Source organism: Euleptes europaea, chromosome 5 (assembly GCF_029931775.1).
Source record: "Euleptes europaea isolate rEulEur1 chromosome 5, rEulEur1.hap1, whole genome shotgun sequence".
Lineage (NCBI taxonomy): Eukaryota > Metazoa > Chordata > Lepidosauria > Squamata > Sphaerodactylidae > Euleptes > Euleptes europaea.
Window position 1 is genome coordinate 26,358,361 of NC_079316.1, and position 22,997 is coordinate 26,381,357.

The window sequence follows — 22,997 nt, forward strand, 5'->3', positions numbered from 1 at the left end:
TTAAAGGTCCTGGTGTGACTGTGTAGTCCTATGCAGAATTAGACCAGCATATGCCCGTTTAAATCAATGGGCTTAGACTGGAATAACTGCAAAGGGCTGTACTATTCATTCATCCATGAGCTAAGCATGCAGTGAGGTTTGTAGATGTTTCTTCTCACTTCCTCAGCAAATTAACAAACTGAGTCACCCATGACTGACTCAGTTTTACCACCCATAATGGCATTTGCCAGATGGTAAAACCAGATGTGCATTCAAGCAATCCACATCTAGGGCTGGATCCTGCAATTTGTCAGTGGAAGATACTGCTGGTTATGGATCTTTCTTGCATTCTCAACACACCCCCACCAGTCACATTCTAATCCAGTAAAGTTGACTCCTAGGATTGTGGAACCATGCGGAACCCACAGGTGGCACAGAGTTGGAGGGCTGTAGAGAGGAAAGGAAGGGGACAAAAAGATCATCCCCTCCTGCCTCCTTGGCATCTTATTATACCTTAATTGAGATTGATAGATTACCAGAAAGATGATATCCTCTTGAGGTAACAGAAGTGTAATTCAAGTGAAAGCAAACATTTACTTAAAGTTTGTAAAGTACTGATCAGGTCTAACAATGACATTTCCCATAAAGAGCTGCTGTAAAGGAAGATGTAAACGTCAGAGCTGCCATATTACTTTTTTAGCAGATGCTGCTGTCAAACACTGTGCCTTCCTCTTGGACAAATGTAAACCAACAATGGGTAAAATAATCTACAAGTGTAATTAACCTGCCCAAATACATTGTTTATCTGCCCCCTAAGAGTGTTGCATACCTAAAATAGTTTTTACAGGGCACTAAAATATATTAAACTCTGTTAAATTCCTGTCACCCATCATTGTATAGTGTTATCTTTGATATTACAAAAGAGACATTTTCCATTCTTGCATAGATGGTGCTTTGTACATAGTGGGAGGGCGTGCAAAATCCTGTGTAGAAAGGACTGTGGCACACCCAAGGACTAATCCAGACATTCAAAAAGTCATGTTCCATAACCCTTTTAGGATTATACCACATGAACACATGAACACTTGGTCCATCAAAGTCAGTATTGTCTGCTCAGACCAGCAGCGGCTCTCCAGGGTCTCAGGCAGAGGTCTTTCACATTACCTATGCGGAGATAGAAAGACTGAGAGCCAGCGTGGTGTAGCAGTTAAGAGTGGCGGACTCTAATCTGGAAAACCAGATTCGATTCTCTACTCCTCCACATGAAGCCTGCTGGGTGACCTTGAGGCAGTCACAGTTCTCTCAGAACTTTCTCAGCCCATGTACAGGCAAGCAATGGCAAACCACCTCTGAACGTCTCTTGCCTTGAAAACCCAACGGAGTTGCCATAAGTCAGCTGTGACTTGACAGTACACACACATGTAAGACTGGTTCTGTCCAAGAATGCTGGGTCACTGGATTGTTAAACAAAGAAAGAATTTGCCACTTATATTTTGAAATGGTAGAGGCCTGCATACTTTTTCAGAATATACAGACTAGTTCTAAATTCTGTGGGGGGGAGACTTTTGTAGTAAGTTACAAACTCTGGAATAGTGAACGGCAACCTTCTCAATTTGCAGATTATTGTAATGTACAGCCCATTCCTGAGCTTGGGGCTGAAAGTGGTGTGGAGGTGATGTGACCCCTGCGCCAGCATAAGTGCCCTCTTATAACGGAATAAGGGGCACTTATGCTGGCGCAGGGGGGGCATTTCCAAGCTGCACGGAGCTCTGCTGCTACCACAGCCTCTCCAGGACCTAAATCCCAGAAGAGAACTGTGGCGCTGGCGTGGGGGGCATTCCGAGGGGCGGAGCTTTTAGTCTGCTTCCTCACCCCTTCCAGCCTGGGAATGCCCCCTGCAGAAACAGTGGTGCTACCCCAGCTTTTTGTTGGTGCAGCATCACTGTTTTCAATGGGGCTATTTTCCCCATATGGCCTCAGCCATACTGTCCCCAGCTGCTGTAAGGCTCAGGAATGGGCTGGTAGTCAAAATGTGGGTGCCTTTAAAAAGTTCTTATAAAATTTCAATTAATTCAAAATGCAGATGACCTGTTACTGCCTGGAATTAACTGCTGGGATATTACACCACGTCCAGTCGTATTGTATTGTCATCAGCTGGTCTCATCACAATTAAGAGTAGTGTTGTTGACCTTTGCTGCCCTAAATGGTGGGGCAATGCTTGACAGGGCCTTTTGAGTAGCAGCAGTTCTCTTGGGAAATGGCTAGTAAGATGGGCTAGAGACCTGAGTTATTTAGGCTGGATCCTATGCTTTCCATTCTGTTAGCAGCAGAGCTTTCTCCTTCCAGAAGAGGTGTGTTCCACTATTTCAATTTCAATTTATTATAGTCATTGACCAGCAAAGCAAACATTTCCACTACCAGAATGTTCCTTGTGCTGGTAGAAGGCTCTGCCATTAGCAGAACATAATCACAAGATCCAGTCTTTTCTTGAAGCCTGGCTTCCCTTTATATGTGTGGCTTTCCTGACTGCCAATTTACTGTTCTCTGTTTGATTCTGTGTTTTATTGTTTATTGTATTTTTATTGTTTCTATGATGATTGTTATATTTTGTAAGCTACCCTGAAGGTGCTATGTGCTGAAAGCTGGAATCCAAGTATTGTAATGTATGTGTAAAGTGCCTTCAAGTCACAGCTGACTTATGGCGACCCCAGCAAGGGGATTTCAAGGCAAATGAGAAGCAGAGGTGGCTTGCCATTGCCTTTCTCTGCAAAGTCTTCCTTGGTGGTCTTCCTTTCAAGTCCTGACCCTGCTTAGCTTCCAACATCTGACAAGATTGAGATATACCATGCTTCCTTCCCTCCCAAGTAGTGTAATACATAAATGTAAATAATTTTACTGTAAGTGCAGCCCAGTGAAAATTATTCAAGGTTTCATCAAGCATGTTCCCATAGCAGAAGTTATACTTGTCCATTAGTATGAGGTGAAATTTTCCCTACATCACAGTAATTTTATTGTTCTATCAATTTACTAACCCTTATTTGATTTCCTGAACTGTAACTTGATGCATATGAAGAGTATTATCTGGTTGGGGCAGAGGTGCTCCTGTCTGTGATTTCTATAGATAAAGGTGTCATTTTAAAGTGTCTATTCCACAAGCCACCAGATAATAGTTTGATTTGTGTTTCCTGTCAAATGGTAAGAATCATTTCACAGAGAGGGCTAATAAACAGTCTTGGATATAAAAATAAATTTTAATTTTTAAATTTTAAAAAGATGTGAAAATTCACAGCTGAAAAACAAACTGTGTCCATTTACTTATGATGTTTCCAGATGAATGTTATCAAAGAATTTTTTATCCCCCAAAAGATCAGCTAATATCTTGTTATGGACATTCAGAGTGCTCATATTTTCAGTTGCTGGAGTCACATGGACAGAGTTCTGAACCTAAATATAGGAAAGCCGTGTCCAAGTATTACCTTTATCAAGGACGTGGGAGGTGGACATGAAGTCTTGTTCTCACTGAGGTGGTAAAGCTGTGTCTGAAATCTGTACCGTTTAGATTGCAGGTACAGTTTACATGGTTGAATGTGATGTAGTTTAGGCTGAATGTGATATAGTTTAGGAGGACCGGCTTAAATTAACCCAATAAGATGCTTGGCAGAGTGGGGATTTGAGCACACTGGGTCTTCCAGTCTGACATTCCAACCACTAAACCACTCAGGTGGTTGAGAATGCCTTCCACCATACAACAGAATAAAATTCCCTACTCAGTGAAAGCATATACCAAAAGACTAGCCTAGAAACTCTTCTTTCTCCTATCCAGCTTTCCAAATTGAAGATCTGTCTGAAGGAGCATTCAATCAGTCATGTCAGCCTTCGCTGGCAGAATAAACTGGTATAGCTCAGACACAGCTTTACCACCTCAGTGAAAACTACACCTCTGCTTCAGCCTGCAAAATGGGAATAAAAGTGAATCTCTCTCACTAGGTTATGAGAATGAACAAAAGAAGCAAGTACTACAAAACATTAATTGCATAAGGATTCTGATACTGAAATTCCCACATGCTCCAATAAGCAGAAATCTAATTACTTAATTTTAAAGATCCCTTTTTAATGTTAATTTTACTGTCTTTCAGTTTTCAATATAAGTCTAGTTAGATGTCAGTATATGCCCAACACAAAAACAGTTCCAAAAATAATTCCTGTTTTCAAATCATAGCTCTTTTCCCCTCGGCACAATTTATTCACTGTTCCTCTTGTCTGTGCTCACCCTTTCTTTTTGCTCACGTGAGCTTTATTTCCAAGCCTATTCAATATGATGTTTTCCAAGCATGTGCCACATGACTTGTCCATATAAATGGAGCAAATTAAACTGTCTCCACATATATCCTATCACATTTGTAGCCCTGATTTCTCTCCTTAACACGTGGCCAAGACACCGTATTATCTGCCTGCAGAGGTTGACCTCAGGATATTAGATTCTGCCACACAGCTCTCTTGTACTAAACTGAGGGGAAACACTTAATCACCCCTGCCTTTTCAGGGAAAAATCAACTTTAAGTTTGCCATGATGAAAAATCAATAAAGCAGTAATTGCTTGGCTTATCATTGTGTGGAGGAACAAATTGGGAAGCGAAGCTTAGCGTCCATACAGATTTCAGTGAAACACGTGGAGTTTCAGGATCACTAAGCTAGAAAAGGAAAAGGTCTCAGAGTGATAATTAAATCTACTCATGCTGATTTTCTGCCAAATTTATTTCCCCAGTGTATATAAAATGTTTCACTGCTTACTAGCTAGGCATAACTAATCAATTCAACACTGGGCCAACACACATGAGAACAAAAAATGCAAATTCAGAAATGAAGGCATCAGGACAACATATTCCTTTAAGCATTAGTCAGTTTTATTTCTTACATTCAAAGGAATGACTCCTTATTTAGCGCTATTCCTCTGATATTTATGATTATTTTTTTACAAATGTCTTTCCCCTATATAATTCTCTCTAAACCCTTTACATACTGATTCATGCCAGGCTCCAAAATAGTGCTGTCACTGTCAGATATTTTAATCACCTACCATGCCTCATTTTTCAAACTGTATGTTTTCATGACAAGCTCCATTTTAATAACCAAGAAACCTTTTAATTGTATTATGCATGATATATTAGAACTAACCATTTTAATATCTCAGCGGTAATCCAGTGTGTTTGATTTCAATACGGAAAGAACGTTTTCCTCCTCAGCAGTATTCCTACTGCGCCTTATCGCAGCTTTATTGGGACTACATATTTCATCTACTTTGAGTTTGACTAGCCAGGCCTAGAGTTTAAAGAAAACCAGGCCTGTCGATAAATCTGTTATAAATCCTGATGCCATCATAAATAAAACGCTAAAGCCACTTTTTGTTAGTCCCAAATTAAAACACCCTCTGCCACAGAAAACATTCTTGTAAAAGTGTTGCATGCTTATTAATGGATCTAATTCAATGCAGCAGCTCCAATGAAAATGCAAACATAATCATGCTGACAAATTTAAACGGGAAGGAGGGGACAAATTGTTCTCATTTTTGTGGGAGTTCCTCCTCTAGCTATAGGGACTGTGGTAATTAAAACATTTAAAGTAGCACAAGCTCTCTAGTCTCTAATCTGTGGCTCAGGTCAGCTGTCTGTAGATTCTAATTTGTCCGCCATTTGTATTCATGACAGGAAAATGCTGCATATGTAACAGCAAACCAGCAGGAGGGTGTAGTGGTGGGCTTGGAGGTCAAATAATTTGATTTCTGGGCAGATTACATGTAACATCCAACATCTAATTTCACACCTGATTTGGCAATAAAATTACAATAAAAGTAATGTTAAGACACCATTACGAAGGGGCAGATAAAAGAATAACCTTTCTTTATGAGCTGGAAAACAATACGCTTATTTATGCCACCGATCACGCTTAGTATAGTCCTGAAGCTAAAGAATTTCTGGAAACCTGATACCTACCTTTAAGGTTTGAAAGGTGTAAAAACCATTACCCACTAAGGGAGGAGGAATAAACATTCATTTTTGCTGGATGCAGTAATTTTATAAAGTAAATGTTCAGTTAAATATTTTCGGGGGGGGGGGAGGAAGTTATATAAAAAACTACAGAAAACAAGACATTTTGTAAACCACATATTTACTTCAAGCCCACTAAAATGTAGCTTTACTTAAAACAAGATTATTCCACAGGATGAAGACTATAGACTAGGATTGCCAATCTCCAGGTACTAGCTGGAGATTTCCTGCTATTATAACTGATCTCCAGCCAAACCCCACCCTCCTCAGGCTTCACCCCAAAAACCTCCCACTGGTGGCAAAGAGAGACCTGGCAACCCTACTATAGACCGAAATATAGTCTTCCTCCTCCAAATGTGTCAGGAGATGAAGCAAGACAGAGATGAGATAGATAGATGCAAACATGGTCCATCACAGAAAACATAGCAAAAAGTTCTCTAGATGCGAAGATTGATCAGAAAACCTGATCTGCAGCTTTTGGTTTACCTGCTCCAGCCTACTGCTTCCTTTACCACCTGGATGGATATCCTTGGGTTCTGTCTTATGATATTATCCTGGATAAGGCAGGATGGTCATTTTGCAGTTGACAAGTCTTAAAGTCCCAGCCTCATTGTTTGAGAGAGGTTGTTGTTGTTAAAAGTGTGTTCCTGGGGTGTTCTGGGGGGAGGAGCTGCCGTTAGGCAGCCTCCTGTCCCCTTTCAGCCCTGGATGCCAGCGCTGAGAACGGCGTTGCTGCGCCTGCTTTTTAGCAGGTGCCGCCTTGGGGGGAAATCCCCATTTAAAATTTGAAAAGCCTTAAGGGCTTTTTTCTAGTTTTCGGCGCTGGGGAAATGGTTAGGAGGCACCGCACCATCCCTGAACTCCGAACTCTCAGGAATGCACTGTAATTCTGCATCAACAGAAGAAGGGTTTTCTTGTACAAAGAAGACAGCTTCGGACCTCTTAGAAATCAGCTCTGGGACATAGCAAGTCTTGCCTTTTCAAGACATTTTAGGACGCTCCCTAATACAGTGCAATAATTTTGATTAACTTCAAAATAAGAATGTAAACTAGCAGTTAGAACAGAATGGATTAGAGGTTTGGGTTTCTATCCTCAGTTTGAAAACTGAGCGATACCAACTTCATAAAAGATTTCACAGAGAAAACAGAAAACAAGCTTTCATATGAAATCCATTACACAAGGATCTTAATAAACTCCTGATGTAACTCCTTACATAAAAGCCCAGAGACTTGAAAGTGGTTAATCACCTGCTGTGTACTATTGAGATGACAGACTAAGTTAGAGGAAACTATATTCTACTTTGAAGTTAGAATGTCCATGAAGCTCAGATGAGTTATCTAGTTTTCACTTTCACACAATGCCCTTTTAAATACCTTCCAAATTTGCTTTAAGTTAAACTACAAAAAATCTACTCAAATGCTATAAAAGCAAGATAGAGTACCATGACAGCGATAAAGTGGGCACTCTTGTTCTTACTTATTACAACTTCAAGGGTAGAGATATTGGCCTAGCGGTGATAGTAACTTTAGTGGCTTTATCTTTAGCCACAATGGACATTGCTAATGTGAGAAGCGTACATGCCTATTATAATACTGTCACACACAGTGTATCTGGATAACATAATTAGAAAATTAACATAAAAGAAAAGATTTTCTTCAGATGTAATGAGTGCCCAGTCGGCTTTGAAGTTAGAGAGAAGAAAAGATTCAACGATTTTTGAACAGATCATTAAACTGAAGTTTATGAAATCTGAACATCTATAATCACCTCCACCTAAGATAGTGAGCAAAATTAAAATTATCAGTTTAAAATCTGTGAGGCTAATTATGTTTTATATTTTCAGTTTTGCAATCCACATTAGCAAAGTTCAGCATATGGTGTCAGTCAACTGCCTGTATAATAGAAACCTAGTTAGAGAAGCCCTCAGTCATTGAAAAGTGCAATTAAAGTGATCATACCACATGCTGGTGTCTTGGAGATGAACTAGCATGGCTGCTGGGATTTCTGCAGGTAGAAGAACAGCTTGGTCTCTCACTATATTCAGATATTGTGATAAATGACAGTTCCTAAACCTCAATTTGATTAAACTCCATATTAATGTGATATATGAAAGTAAGTTACTCGACAAACTACAGCTTGTTGGTAGATCCCAAAGTGGAACTCTAAGACAGTTTGTATATAGGTTGTTTACTGACGATGCTTTGTCATGATGCTGAAATCCCAGGTTGTTCAGTAACATTGTCCCTCCCAGGCTCCTGCATATAGAGATGGTAGCACAGAGCACAAAAATAATCTAACTGCTCCAGCTGCAATCAGCAATTGATGATGCTTTATCAGGACACTTCTTCTCACCATCTACTATTTCTCCATACTCCACCTCCCTACTAATGAGAATTGAACAGGAATATGAGCTCCAGTCTCCTCCAAAGAAAAACTTTTAATTCAGAGGGGTAAAACCTCACTTAATGACATGCTGTCATTCAGTTTGCCCACTTATACAACACAATACACATACGATAGAAACTGCAACAGACAAAAAAAAATTACTGCCAAAAGCAGTTTATAAGCCACACATTGCCATTCTTCCCACCAGAGCAGGGAAGGGGATGATTCCCCCTCCTACTACAACCTGCAGATTACATCCAGTGAAATTCCTGGGATTATCTGAATCCCAGGGGAAGCATTTGGGGCACACCGTAAACCACAATGGGAGGGGAGCAGTCATGAAATTCCATTTTGCAAGTGGAAGTGTATTGAGAATAAAACTGCCAGTAGTATAGTTAACACTGTTACAATGCAAACCTCATAGTCTAGGACTGCTTGATGTAAAAATGTCCAGTTTTCAGGTTTTTCTAGTAATCAGGATTTGGACTACACATAACAAATTTCAGTCCTTTAATTTACAGAAAGTACCTTAAAATGTTGGTACTACTCTGAGCGAGCTACAATATTGGAAGTTTTGTTGAATTACCTTCTTCCTTTTTCTTCTTTGCTTCTTCACTTCTCTCTTTAGCTTTTAATGCTTCATCTGCTTTAGCTAAAAATAAACAAAACAGTCATTAGTTTGGAATTGTTACCATTTTTATACACAAGAAGGCCTTCTAGAGGAAATATACCATGGTTAGTTGCATCTCTGATGGAAAAACATGGGGGGATTCATTACCAAATTAGTGTTTCAGAACTTATTACAGCTGAAGCACCAAGTCACATGGTGCAGACATGCCACAAAATTGTAAGCCTAATTTTGAAAAGAACATTTCTTAATGAAAATTCTTCTTTTCTATATCTTCTACAAATCATTCTAAATCCACTGGGAAAGACCTTCTCTTGGCTCAGGTCTCTCAGGAGGCCTTAGATCGACTCTTTCAAGAACATTTACCAGATTGAGTTGCATTATAAAGGAAGGAAAAAACAGAAGGGCATGTCAACAGGAAGTTTCCACAAATCCCTGCTTTCCTTTCTGACATACATCAACAACCATCATGGTGTAGTGTAAAAAATATTGGATTAGGATTTGAGAGAGCTGGGATCAAATCCATGAGCAGCCATTATGTTCACTAGGTGAGCCAGTCACCTTTCCTCAGTCTAACCTGCCCCACAAGGTTCTTGTTCAGATTTTAAAAATGGGCATCAAGAACTGTTTCTCTGAGCACTTTGGAGGAAGGGCAGGATGACAGACACTTTAAAACTCAGATCAGCAGAGGGGAGAATACCCTGCAGAAGCCTTGCAGAATACCCTGCAGAGGCAAATCATCTGGACACGTTCCAGCTTGTCTATATCCTTCTTAAATTGTGGTGCCCAAAACTGAAGTGGAAGAAAAAAGAAGGGGAATAAAACTGAACACAATACTCTAGGTGAGGTCTAACCAGAGCAGAGTAAAGCAATACCATCACTTTGCGCAATGTGGACACTATACTTCTGTTGATGCAGCCCAAAATCGCAGTCGCCTTTTTAGCTAACGCATCACACTGCTGATTCATGTTCAGTGTATGGTCTACTAAGACCCCTAGATCCTTTTCACACCTACTACTGCCAAGACAAGTCTCCCCCACCCTATAATTATGCATTTGATTTTTCCTACCCAAATGCAGAACTTTACATTTATATCTCTGTTGAAATTCATTTTATTAGTTTTAGCCCAGTTTTCCATCCTGTCAAGATCATCATCCTGTAAATCAGATCTTTTATAGGGTTGGAGAGAAGATTTTATTTACTGATTTTCTCTTTGGCTGCAAGTCTCCCACATCCTATAATTCAGAATGTTATGGTTTAATGTCAGACCTGGGTAGTTAACAGGGAATAACACTGGTATTTAGTTCATAGATCCCCATCGGAATGATGTCAGTCAGGATCAATAAGGGGATGTCGAGGGTTTCCAAGTGCATAACAAGTGCATGATCTGTTGCTGAGGTATTTGGCAAGGACCCCTTCAGAAACCACATGATGCTCCAGCAGACTGCTGCTCAATGGACTGGGCCCTCTTACCATCCCCACTTTACATTTTAGCAATGATATTTCATTCATGTTATGACAGCATATTCTAAAAAGAATCTTCTTCCGTTTAGAAACCTCTTCCCTTATTACTTAATTATCTACAAGTTGCTCAACTACAGGGGTTTTAAACACTTTACTACAGATGTTAAAGAAGATTAAAAATATACAGCACAGTAACAAGGGACTATCAATATACTCTGTAAATTAATTAAATTTCTGTTCTAGCACATCATTTATTCCAAAGCGCTGATGTCTCAAAGGGGCCATTCTCTTTTATTGCCATCTCTCTGCCTGATGAGTGAACTTCATGAGAATAAGTCTCTAATAGCATTATAGTTGATGAAATATTAAGTTTTTAAAAAGTATTGCCTTGTCAAAAGATAAAGAACCAAAATATGGATAGTGAGACTTTACAGTAGATCTTACTATGCACTAAATCCATTATAAGACAAGCACAGAACAACAGTTGGGTGCTTTTTTTCTGCACCAGCACATCAGTTATATGAATATTCAATTTACATATTAAGTATGAAGGACATGAATGCCACATGACCACAACTTTCAAAGCTTGAGGCCTCTTTGCAGTCAGTAGCTACACCTTCTGAAAACATACAGCTTAAATACTGATGTTCTGAAATGATAGAAGCAATTACAGAGACATCTGTTTCCATTTACAAGCTTTTAGACACACTTAGACTGCATTTAAAGTCATGAAATATTAAAACTTTTCTGCCAGTAATATCTTTACAAGAATCTATTAAATTAGATAATAAAAACAAACCACTGGTAACTGTAAAGACTTTTACTTCATTTACACTTTATTCTCCCTAGTAGCAGGACAATGATAATAGAAATTCCATTTGAATTCAATTTTGGTTATAGGTGTAATTGTAGCTATACCCCCTGAGTCATGTAAAATGCTCAGCTTATGTTTCTTTCAAATTATCCTGCTTAGATTCACATTGCACTCCTTACAACCATCTTCAATATGTATTAGCAAAGCTCATTAGACTGAAATTTAATAATGCAAACATTAGGTGGGTTTCAAGATCCTCCATTATCAGCACAAGATGGATTGCTTATATATAGCTCTTGGGCCATGCAGGCAAAATTTAGATTCAATAAACTACCAAGCTTAAATTTGATTTATTTATTCCACTATGCCAGTTTGTTCTTCCATAACTGATTTGTTCTCTGCATAGGAACAGTTCATTAAAAAAAAATAGCTAAATCGTAAGTTAAAAAGATTATCTCATAGTTAGAAATGCATTTTTGTTACATATAACCTATATAATGCCTATTTTCTATCCTCTATATTCCAGTAGACATTTTAAAAAGTTTTTTGAAGGTGACATTTTTTTTTCTTGCATCATTATTTGAGCAAGGCAGCAAAAAAATAAAATAATATAACAATCACAACCATCCTAAATAATATATAATTTAATGTAGCCTATAAACTGAGATCCCCAGCCTCCTGGATTGTTGCAGCTGTTAGGGACCCCCACTAGACCGTGGGAGGTTATTGCTATGGATTTTATGACTGACCTCCCCCTCAGCGAGGGGAAAACTGTACTTTGGGTAATCACGGACCTGTTCTCTAAACAGGTGCATCTGGTCCCTTGCACAGGTATCCCATCCGCCCCAAAACTGGCCCGCCTCTTTGTGTCACATGTCTTCCGTCTACATACCTTTCCGCGCAAGGTGGTCAGCGACTGCGGAAGTAGCTATGTGGCTAAATTCTGGGAAGCTTTCCTAAAATTAGTGGGGGTGGAACAAGGTCTCTCAAGTGCTTTCCACCCCCAAACCGATGGCCAAACTGAACGGGTGAATGCTGTGTTGGAATGCTACTTGCGCTGTTATGTTAACTATCATCAGGATGATTGGGTTGAATTGTTACCCTTTGCTGAATATGCGTATAATAATGCTGTGCATCAATCAACTGGATTTAGCCTCTTTCGGGCCGTTTATGGGCAAGACTTTGGTCCCATAAGCCATAACGATGTCTCCGGGGTGGAGGGGGGAGAAAGTGTTGCTGACTGGGTTCACACGATTCAGACAACCTGGCCTTGGCTGGTACGTAATCTAGAGCGAGCTAAACGTAAATACAAAAGTCAAGCCGATAAGCATCGCTCACCGGGCAAGGACTACTCAGCGGGAGACATGGTTTATTTGTCCACCAAGAATCTACGGTCCAACCGCCCGTGTAACAAACTCAGTGCCAAGGAAGTGGGTCCCTTCCCCATTACTCATATCATCAATCCAGTCACTGTGGAACTTTCACTCCCAAAATCACTCAGGAGAATCCATCCTGTCTTTCATGTCAGTTTGCTAAAGCCACACGTGCCTTCCCCCAAGTGGCATCCTGAACCACTCCCTGATGTACCAGTGATGGTTGGGGGGGAGGAACATTTTGAGGTTGCTAAAATCTTGGACTCTCGCGTCCGTCATGGGTCTCTCCACTACCTAGTCCGTTGGAAACATTTCGGTCCCGCCCACGATGAATGGGTACGTGCACATGACGTGTCTGCATCCCGTTTGGTCCGCCAATTCCATGCCGCCTACCCTGACAAGCCTGGACCGGTGGCGGACTGTGGGGGGGGGGCCTTAAGGAGGGCAGAATGTCAGGCCTGCTTTCCACAGCTCTAAGCAGCCTGTCAGACTCCGTTTTAGTTTCGATTCTACCAGGTGCCTCTCAAGGCCAAACTGCTAGCTGCTGCATTCCTGTTCCAGTGCTATCTCCCGTGGGAACGACTCCTCAGTGGAAGGGGGGCCGCCTTGACCTGTTGTGACTAATACTTTCCCTTATAGGCCTACCCCGTGCTCCCAATTGCCATTCGTGCCAATGTACCTGTAAGCTCTGCAATACCTGTGTGTTTTCCAGCTCTCTTTTGGACTCTTTGTCTCTGGATGCTGTTTGTGGGACTACCACGGGACAAGTGCTCACAGACAGGTGGTTGCCAGGAAGAAATTCATGGTAGCTGATAGCAACCCAGCAACCACATCTGGGAACATTACTACTGAGTCATTCTCTAGCAGAACCTGAAGATGGGGTGATAGAAGATAAATGCTACAACAGAGCTAGGCATGATTCCTGACATGGACAGACCTAGATGCGATGAATGACATGGGCTGCCATCAAAAATAGCAGCTTTGAGCCCCCTCTCCAACCACATGTAAGGTTTAGGCAGATTTATCTACATTTTGATATCATATTACACATTTCCCTTCTTCTCTCTGTTGGCTGTCTCAGGTGGAGAATCACAGGGAAAGGGCTACCCAAAAGTCTAGCAAAGCACTATGGGGAGAGGAGAGAAAACATGGGACTGCTGTTTATTACAGCATCCTCATGTCGACTAACATGTCTAGTTCTGCCCTAATTCTGCTTTCATGGTATATGATACATGAATGATAACATGTACATATTTCCTTATGTATAGATATGCTCCAGAATATTCAATAACTAAATACTCAGGTAAATTTTTTTTCTCTACCTTGAAGGAGTCTCAAAGCGGCTTCCTCTCCTCACAACAGACACCTTGTGAGGTAGGGGCTGAGAGAGTTCTGGAGAACTATGAGTAGCCCAAGGTCACCCAACAGACTTCATGTGGAGGAGAGGGGAATCAGACCCAGTTCACCAGATCAGAGTCTGCCACTCTTAACCACTACACCATGCTGGTTGCACCCTTCTAAGCCCTTTTATTTACAATACTTCCATTTCACCTTCTCTCCTTGGACACGTCAATACAGTTAAAAGAGTATGCCTGTGCTTAGGACTGCACGGTTTGAGCACTCTTTCAGACCATCTTGATTTGCATTACCATCCACCACTGAAAGGGAACCACTATTAAACCATATCTGATTTTAAAATGGAAACCCCTTCCACATTTCATTTTTTAAATAATGAAAATGTTTCTCACATAAAATATTTCCTACTCCTTCCCACTCCCATTTTCGTGGAAGATCTCCCTATGAACACTCCAACGAAAAATCTTGACAGAAAATGCGACGAGCAGAAATGAGCTGATCCTTTAGAATTTTGGAGGGCAAGAGTCCTAAACAGTCACTAGTGGTCACCACATTTAATGAGTGCAATAGGAAAGATAAACAATACTGACAAAGTGGACAAAGATGCTAGAAAATATAATCTTATGTTGCAGCCAAAGTGGGTGCGTCAGGAAAACTCAATACAGCAAATTCTGAATTCTATCAACACAAACAGCCTCTTAACCTACTTTGCAAATGCCTAATAAACTGTTACAGGTGAAGAAGTATGCAGTGATTGATGTTTCATACCTTCAACTAGTTGAGGACTGTGGTTTAAATAACATTCTTGATTTTAAAAAGGCACAAAAATTATCTTCAAGAGTCATAAATAAACCTTTAAAGATTTTTTCCCTCTTAAATACTTATAAAGTTCCAGAACTACTTGAATGTTACTGTAATATCTTTCAATCTGATTCTGAAATACTTCTTTTCATCTTCTATTATTAAAAAAACAAAACAAAAAAACACATTTTAGAGTAATCCTGAAGAACAAAATCTTAAAAGCAGACCTAACAAGCTAAAAGAGTGATTCGGGCAAACAATAATGTTTTTCTCAGATGCAAATACAGAATCTACCAGAGAGATCAGGGAAATACAGCAAATTGTCATTAAAGGTAAAGGTGCAAGCACCGGCCATTTCTGACCCATGGGATGAGACACATCATGATGTTTACTAGGCAGACTATGTTTATGGGGTGGTTTGCCACTGCCTTCCCCAGTCGTCTACACTTTACCCCCAGCAAGCTGGGTACTCGTTTTGCCGACCTCAGAAGGATGGAAGGCTGAGTCAACCTTGAGCCGGCTACCTGAAACAGACTTCTGTTGGGACAGAACTCAGGTCGTGAGCAGAGCTTTTTGACTGCAGTACTGCAGCTTACCACTCTGCGCCATGGGGCATTGTCAGTACACATTAGTAGCATACTTTGCAAGTTGGTGGTGGTGGTGGGGGGAAGTATGTGGATACAGCAGCATCTCATGGCACCTCTTAACAGAGGGTCCTGACCTGCTGTCTGGGCTCCACACCATCTTTTGGTCGCTGACGGGGGGGTGAGGAAGCTCTCATCACATATCACAAAGAAACAGATCAATGGATATTATATGGGAAATAACTAAAATAACAAAATAACTAGCATGTCAAATTATGTAATAAGCAGATCTTTAAAATTTAGGAATTTAAAGAGAGCAAACAACATTTGTGAACATGTGCCAGAGTTTACTAATACTTTATGCTAATTGGTTAAAATGTGACCTTCAGAATGATGACCAAGCCCAGGGCTGTTTGTAGAGATGCAAAAAGTAGAACTTAGAATATTCACATTACTCCCCCATCAGAAGAAAATAAATCCATTGGACTATTACACTTGCAAGGCACTTCCCCTTTACTTTTGTGCTCCTTTTTGTAGGAAAAATATCAAAGTACAATGATGATTAAAGTGAATAAAAACTCATTTTAAATGGGTTTAGGATGCTGAGATATTACTCAGTCTAACACACATTGTAACAAAAGAGTTTTTTTAAAAAAATAGGATCTTTGTTGGTTACACTTCATGCTGTTTTAAGGTCTTGTCATTAAGGTAATCCCTGTCCAGGGACTGCAATCCAGGGAAGAATGCACAGAAATGCAGACACAAACCAAATAAGCAAGTAATCGTTATTTATTTACACCAAACACCACGGAATAGTTATCACTGTTGCATGTATCATAGTACAAATCAGAGTCGAAGTTGTGCAGTGGATGACATGGTTTGAAAAGACCAAGACAAAAACCTCTAATCAGCTATGAAACTCAGTGGAGATACCTTCAAAAATAAAATGTGGTGGGAATCACTTAAAATGCCATGAACTGCTTGGAGCTCTCCCTTGAAGGAAGGGGATACTCAGTTTTCCAGAGCTGTAATCCCTCTACTTACATATTGTAAAACAGTAGGATGATGCCAGATGCAAACGGCACACTGTGCATACGCAAGTACACTCTTATCCGTGTATACCAGTATTATGCAAGCTACACAATATGGCCAGTAGTTTGGTGAGAACAGTCATGCTTCCCCAATTCATATTTACCTTTCCCATTTGTCAGATATGTGTATAACAATAAGAATGTGGTGGTATTAGCAGTTAACTCAAATGAAAACAGATACACATCAAGCACTAATAAATTTTATTTCAAAGCTATTAATGTTAGGGAAAGTGGGTAGAGGGTTGTGCTCAACCTGGAAAAGGTTTTGGCAAAATGCAGGTGTAAAAGCCTTCCCAGTAGCAAAAAAATATTTAGAGTTCTGAAAGATATTTCAGTAAAGTATTCCTATCTCACAGTGGCTTAGGAAAGAAGGCAATTAATAAAGTTGTCTGGAAGACAGCTAATATAGTTATCCAGATCCTATTCAAAAGTAGGTTCTCCATAATTACTGTGTAATTCGAGTGGGAGAATCACTTACACATTGCCATTAACTGCTTTGAGTTATTCCTTGGAGGAAGGGATAAAAACTTAAAGAATACTATACAGTCTTCTGGAGTTGCAATTGCTCAAATACATTTTGTAGAACACAGTGATAATGCCAGACCATGCGTGATGCATTCGTTGCAAACTGTTCCTGTTCCAGTGTAATGAAACTTGCTAATTATTTTAACTCTGCAGCATGGTAATTAGGTTTTAAAGAAAGCATGATGGAAGTCTTCTACCAAGTACAGTATTTTTCGCTCCGTAAGACGCACTTTTTTCCTCCTCAAAAGTGAGGGGAAATGTCTGTGCGTCTTATGGAGCGAATGCGTGTGAATCCGGCCCCGGGGAGAAGGGCAAAGCTGCCCAGGCAGCGCAGAGCAGTTTAACCTCCGCACCCCTCCCCGCGCAGAGCAGTTTAACCTCCGCCCAGGCAGCGCAGAGCAGTTTAAATACCCCCCGCGCCCGGCTTCCAGGGACTCCAGGGGTGGTCTTGAAAGTTATCCCCGCGCCATCCCAGGCAGCACAGAGCACTTTCAAGACCCCCCCACACCCGGCTTCTAGGTTCTCCCTGGAAGCCCGATGGGGGGGGTCTTTAAACTCCTCCGCGCTGCCATCCCAGGCAGCACAGAGCACTTTCAAGACCCCCCGCCCTGCTTCCAGGGAGTCCCTGGAACCCCCGCGGGGGGTCTTTAAACTACTCTGCGTTGCCTGGGATGGCAGCGTGGAGAACTTTCAGGACCCCCCCTCCCGGCTTCCAGGGACTCCCTGGAAGCCGGGCGGGGGGGTATTTAAACTGCTCTGCGCTGCCTAGGCAGCGCATAGCAGTTTAACCTCCCCCCTCCCCCTGAGCTTCCCGGTCCAGAGGCTCAACTGTTGGGCGGGTCCATGGCTCAGGGACTCCCTGGAAGCTGGGCGGGGGGGGGATCTTGAAAGAGTTCTGTGCTGCCTGGGATGGCAGCGCGGAGGAGTTTAAAGACCCCCCCCCCGCCGGGCTTCCAGGGGGTCCCTAGAAGCCGGGCCGGGGGGTCTTGAAAGTGCTCTGCGCTGCCTGGGATGGCAGCATGGAGAACTTTCAAGACCCCCCGCCCGGCTTCCAGGGACTCTGCTTTATAGCCTCCTCTAAAAACTATGGTCTTATGGTCAGGTGCGTCTTATGGAGTGAAAAATACGGTACCTTATTTTACAAAACAATAATATGTGAAATTTTAATCTAAATATAATCGGTGTAACCTAACACCTGCAAATGAGGGACTTGGCAGAAAAGGCCCTTCTTCACCTCTTCCTTGTCCCAGAAGCTCCTTGGGTTTCCCAAAAGGATCTAGTGAGGGCCAAGCAACCCCTCCCTAAACAATATGCTCTTATGCTACAAAGGACTGCAGTAAGTAGAGGGAACTGGGCAAAAGCTGGCAGACTCTTCGAGTTGGTCTGCTTGTGCAAGAGCAGATGAGGATGAATTTCACAGGATTTCCCTTTCATACTGCAGTCCCCGAGCCACGTTACACACCATTCAGGAAGGCAAAAAGCTCATCAGTGTGATGCAAAGAGTACACAAAGAATTAACTTCCTGATTCTGAATGAATGACTAAATACAGGCCACAACACTGTGTTTTTAAAAAAATAAGAGAATAGTTATCAGTGAGAAAAGTGCCATTGGGGCAAACATAATTGTAGTAATTGAAGATTATGAACTCTTGACACATTGTGAACAGGCTTACAGATGGCTGGAAAAGATCTAATTGGCTCAGAATTGAGCCTAGCTTATGCTATTACCAAACACGGAATTAGAGAAAGGTGCCATTTTACACTTGAGACAGCTTTAAAGAGAACGCTGGCTTTGCATTATTACGCCTCTCAACTTTGTAGGATTCGTATTTGATGTTTTAGAACTATACTGTGAGGCTGTGGAACTTTGTAGGGAATCCGGCCTACATGGCTTAACTTCCTGCTTCTTCTTCTAGTTGGAAGAGATGTGGTTGAGATCATTTTGGAAAACAATCTGACTATACTTGTAAGTCAATTTAAGAATTCAGTTTGGATTTACATCTGGCACCAGTTAGTGGAGAAGTGCTCAAATTTTTCTACCCCTTGCCATTTTCAGATGTTTTCCACCCTGTAAAATCTCATGTTAATTTTATGATTTTCTTTTTGTAATAAATATTCTCTGTTTTAATTAAGAAATTGCTTTAAAAACTTTATAGCGTAATTTGTTATTTTACACATTCTCTTCTTTAATTTATAGCCATACGTTAGATGTTCAGCATTCCTTGTAAAAGATGCAGGCCAATCTAGTATTTCATTGGATGCTACCTTCCCAATGAAAGAAATGACCATTTTGATCCATTAAAATACATTTTTAAATTGACCAGTCACACAGTAGTCAAGCAGTTAAGAGAATATTAACAAAAAAAAATCCTTATTCTAGCAACACACACACAAGTTAATTGTTGTCAAACAAGGACAGTAAATTATAAAGCACTGTGGCTATTTATGTCCAAATTAAGGGTTAGATCCAGACACACAGGAGTAGAATCCCGCATGCCCAATGTGTATTCCCTATATTGCAGCCCTTTTCATCTTCTAAAATGCTGCTCCTGAGGGTTATTGTATCTTTGGAAATTATACTGGATAGCTTTCAGTTGCATGGAGGAAGTCCTTTGGACAGCAGCCTATATTACTAACAATCTTATTCAACTCTAAATCATTGTCAAGAGGTTGGATAGTTCTTGGCTCTAATAATTACTCTTCCACGCCTTAAATTGACAGTCATTCTTATTCATGGTGTTGGCGAGGAAGGGGGGGGGTCCTTGGAGTGGGAGGGATCCATCATGGAACTCCTTTCCTGGGTTGAGGACTATCCCTCATCAGCTTTCTGCTTTCTTTCCACCCAACCTGCTTAACCACTGGGCAGGAGGGTTTGGTAAACTGCTACCACCAACTTGGTTGTTGAGCAATCACCTCTACTTAAGAGGGGTCCAGGTTACCCCCCTTCCCCCCAAGGTTTCTGGTTCAGTCACAGCATCTGAGGCGTATAAGGAAATTCCACCAAAATTTTAGATAGTTTTACTAAAAGATCACATTCAAAATTCAACAGGTTCAAAAAATAAAACTCTAACAGGTTGAAGGTTACCAGGGAAAGGAAAATCATAAAATGATCACTAACATATCTCAACTGAACTTACTCCTTAACACAACTTGCATGCCCCCTTATTCTTCCCCTAGAACAGGTTGGCATGGGCCATGGCCCAACATGAAGGCACACTTCCCACCAGCAGCAGCTATCCTGCTAATCGATCCCAGGGAAATGTACACATGGCTTTGCACAGGGAGGGCTTTATAAGTTCCTCACAGATCCCTATCCTATTTACTGAGGACTGGTAACCCTTTTCCCTTTATTTAAAAAATAATAATAATAATCCTAAATCACAAACTTCTCGGAACCTTTAGGCATGAAAATTAGTCCCTTCTCCTTATAAGGAAAAATACTCCATTATGCAAAATATAAAAAGGCCACCCCAGCCCTAGTAAGGCCACAGGAACAGGAAACCTTTGTTACAGGGGGGGGGGGGCTTCCTGGATCAGCCACTGACTCTGACATATAAAGGTGGGAAATTATAACAAACATTTGTCCTCTCAAGCCCACATTTCATTATACATGGACACATTTGGAACAACTACTTGCTTCCTTTACAGTCCAAATTTCCAATTGCAACACCAGGTAAGACACAGAACATCAAGAAAATGGCACATTTACTTCTAGCACAAGATGCCAACCAAGTATAGCTACCTCTTTTTATTAATCTGATAACATAGAAATACGTCCTGCCTAAAAAGATTTCACTTGAACAACAACAAAGACCAACTTGATACACAATGTTACAATGAAGGAAATTTAGATGTTTTTCAGGCACTGTAAGTCACTTTTATGTCTCGTTGATTTCAACTGGAAAGTTGAGCAAGAACATAAGTTTCATTCAATGAAATCAACAGAACTTAAAAGCGCATAACCTATGGCTGGATCACGTCCTCTCCACTCATACAAAAGATCACCAGCAGCCATAATAGTAGTTGCGACAACTTATTGTAACAAAAATGTAACTGGGTAAATCAGGATTAGAAATAAAACAGATAAAACAAAAGTAATTCTTTTAACTTTTAATTTGACTAGTTAACTTTATAGCTGTTCTTTATATAACATAGTTCTTAAACGTAAGTATTTGTGAAAATATGTGGAGTTCAGTATTTTTTCCTATTTAAGATGTATATGTGGTCCTACCATGCCTGTATTTAAAAGGAACTCTAACAAATGCCATTACATAAAAAAGAAATCACTATAATGACTAGCAGCAATAAAACTTATTTAAATTTTAACATGTGCAGGAAAATGTCTGTTTTCTCAAATTATCTGCAGACACAAACAAAATTAATTCTTCTAAATCAGTTTTTTTCCATTTGTGAAAGAAGACTAGAAAGACTTCTATAGAGGCCTCCACGTTTTCTCTTAAGCTGTTGAGTCCAGTTGCTACATTAACTTGATCCAGAATGAATCTGCCACCACAGAGGCCAAGGTTCCACAGCATATAAAAATACTACGAAGACTTAAAACATTCAGTACTGGAAATAAATATAAATGGCCTTATAGCCTTACTACTAACTATTATGCTAATAGGAAATATTTGAACAATCTCTCCTCAAACAACATCTGATAGAACAAAACATGAAAGTACATTTTCTGGGGGAAACAAGTGACCTTTGTAAAGAGTAAACCTTCTAAGCAGCATACGTAGTGTATTTTAGCATTTCTCAGTTTGAGAGCAGGTAAAATAGGTCATTATTACCAACAATATCATAACGACTTCATCCACGCAAGGTAGCCATCACCAACGCTATAATTAGTCACACACAAAACACATCTCATTAAATGTACCTATTGACATTAAACCAGATTTTAACATGTATAGCATTATTAACTTGAACATAAAGACCAAGAAGAATTAAAGGGAATGAAAGAACTAAAGCATACAAATGTATGTGCATTGTGTGTATCCACAGAGGAGCTGTTCGCCAGAAAGGACAGATTTAGATGAAGCAACCAGTACAAGTTTAACTTACCTGATCCCACTGATTCCAGAGGCTATATTTTAAAAATGTAGATGAACAGACTTTTTTTTTGCATATGGACTTCAGAAGTACAAGCATTTACATATTACCGTTCCTTAGCTTTGCTAGGTTTGAGAGACCACTGTGCCTTGCATTTCCTCTGGAAAGCTGTGCTACGGATTACTGATCATACAGGGGGTGTTGCTTCTTCTATAACACAATCATTCAAAACTCAAAACTGTAATCAGCATATAATGCTTTGCTGGGTTGTTCCAGCTGAAGCACAAGGAGTGAGTGCAGAACTGTCAGTTAAAAATCAGACCGAATCATACAGATAAATCTTCAAGAGAAATTTTCAACTGATAGAAATCTGCATAAATGCAATTCGCTTGATATACCGGGCCAGATGAGATTTCTGCATATGTGCAGAGATGACTATGGATCAATTTAAATGCCTGCGCATTATTTACAGTTTACAGGAATTTGACCACATTCCCAATATTTTGAACTGGTGTGGGTATTTTTAGCTTGTTCTAATCTGAAAAGAATCTTGAAACAGAAATATTATAGAGTGGGAAATTTTTATTCATAGTGTGAAAAGAGGGAATTGAACTAGTTTTCAACAAATATATCAAATATGTCATAGTTTACTAAAAGTTCAGTCTATAACTCATTTAGTAAAATTCACATTAAAATACACAAGCTATTTGGAAACTAAACAGATACAAAAGCCAAGGAATATATAGTATAAAAGTATCAAATATTTGGTTCTATGCTTGATTACTTACTTTGGTTAATGCATTCACAAAGAATTGGATATTCACTAGATGGCGCAACTAGAATAATTTCCACATTTAACCATACTGTGTCTGTCTACTGGAATGAAACAAATGAAAC

At 40.3% G+C, this 22,997-nt stretch overlaps 1 protein-coding gene across 1 annotated transcript in view; it reads right to left on the reverse strand.

Annotated features, from left to right (window-relative positions):
- Positions 1 to 22,997, reverse strand: part of RSRC1 (arginine and serine rich coiled-coil 1) — a 270,622-nt gene that overhangs the window by 31,879 nt on the left and 215,746 nt on the right. The window contains exon 7 of the mRNA XM_056849746.1: positions 8,996 to 9,061. Within this exon, the coding sequence (XP_056705724.1) occupies positions 8,996 to 9,061 (66 nt within the window). The remainder of the gene's footprint in view (positions 1 to 8,995; positions 9,062 to 22,997) is intronic.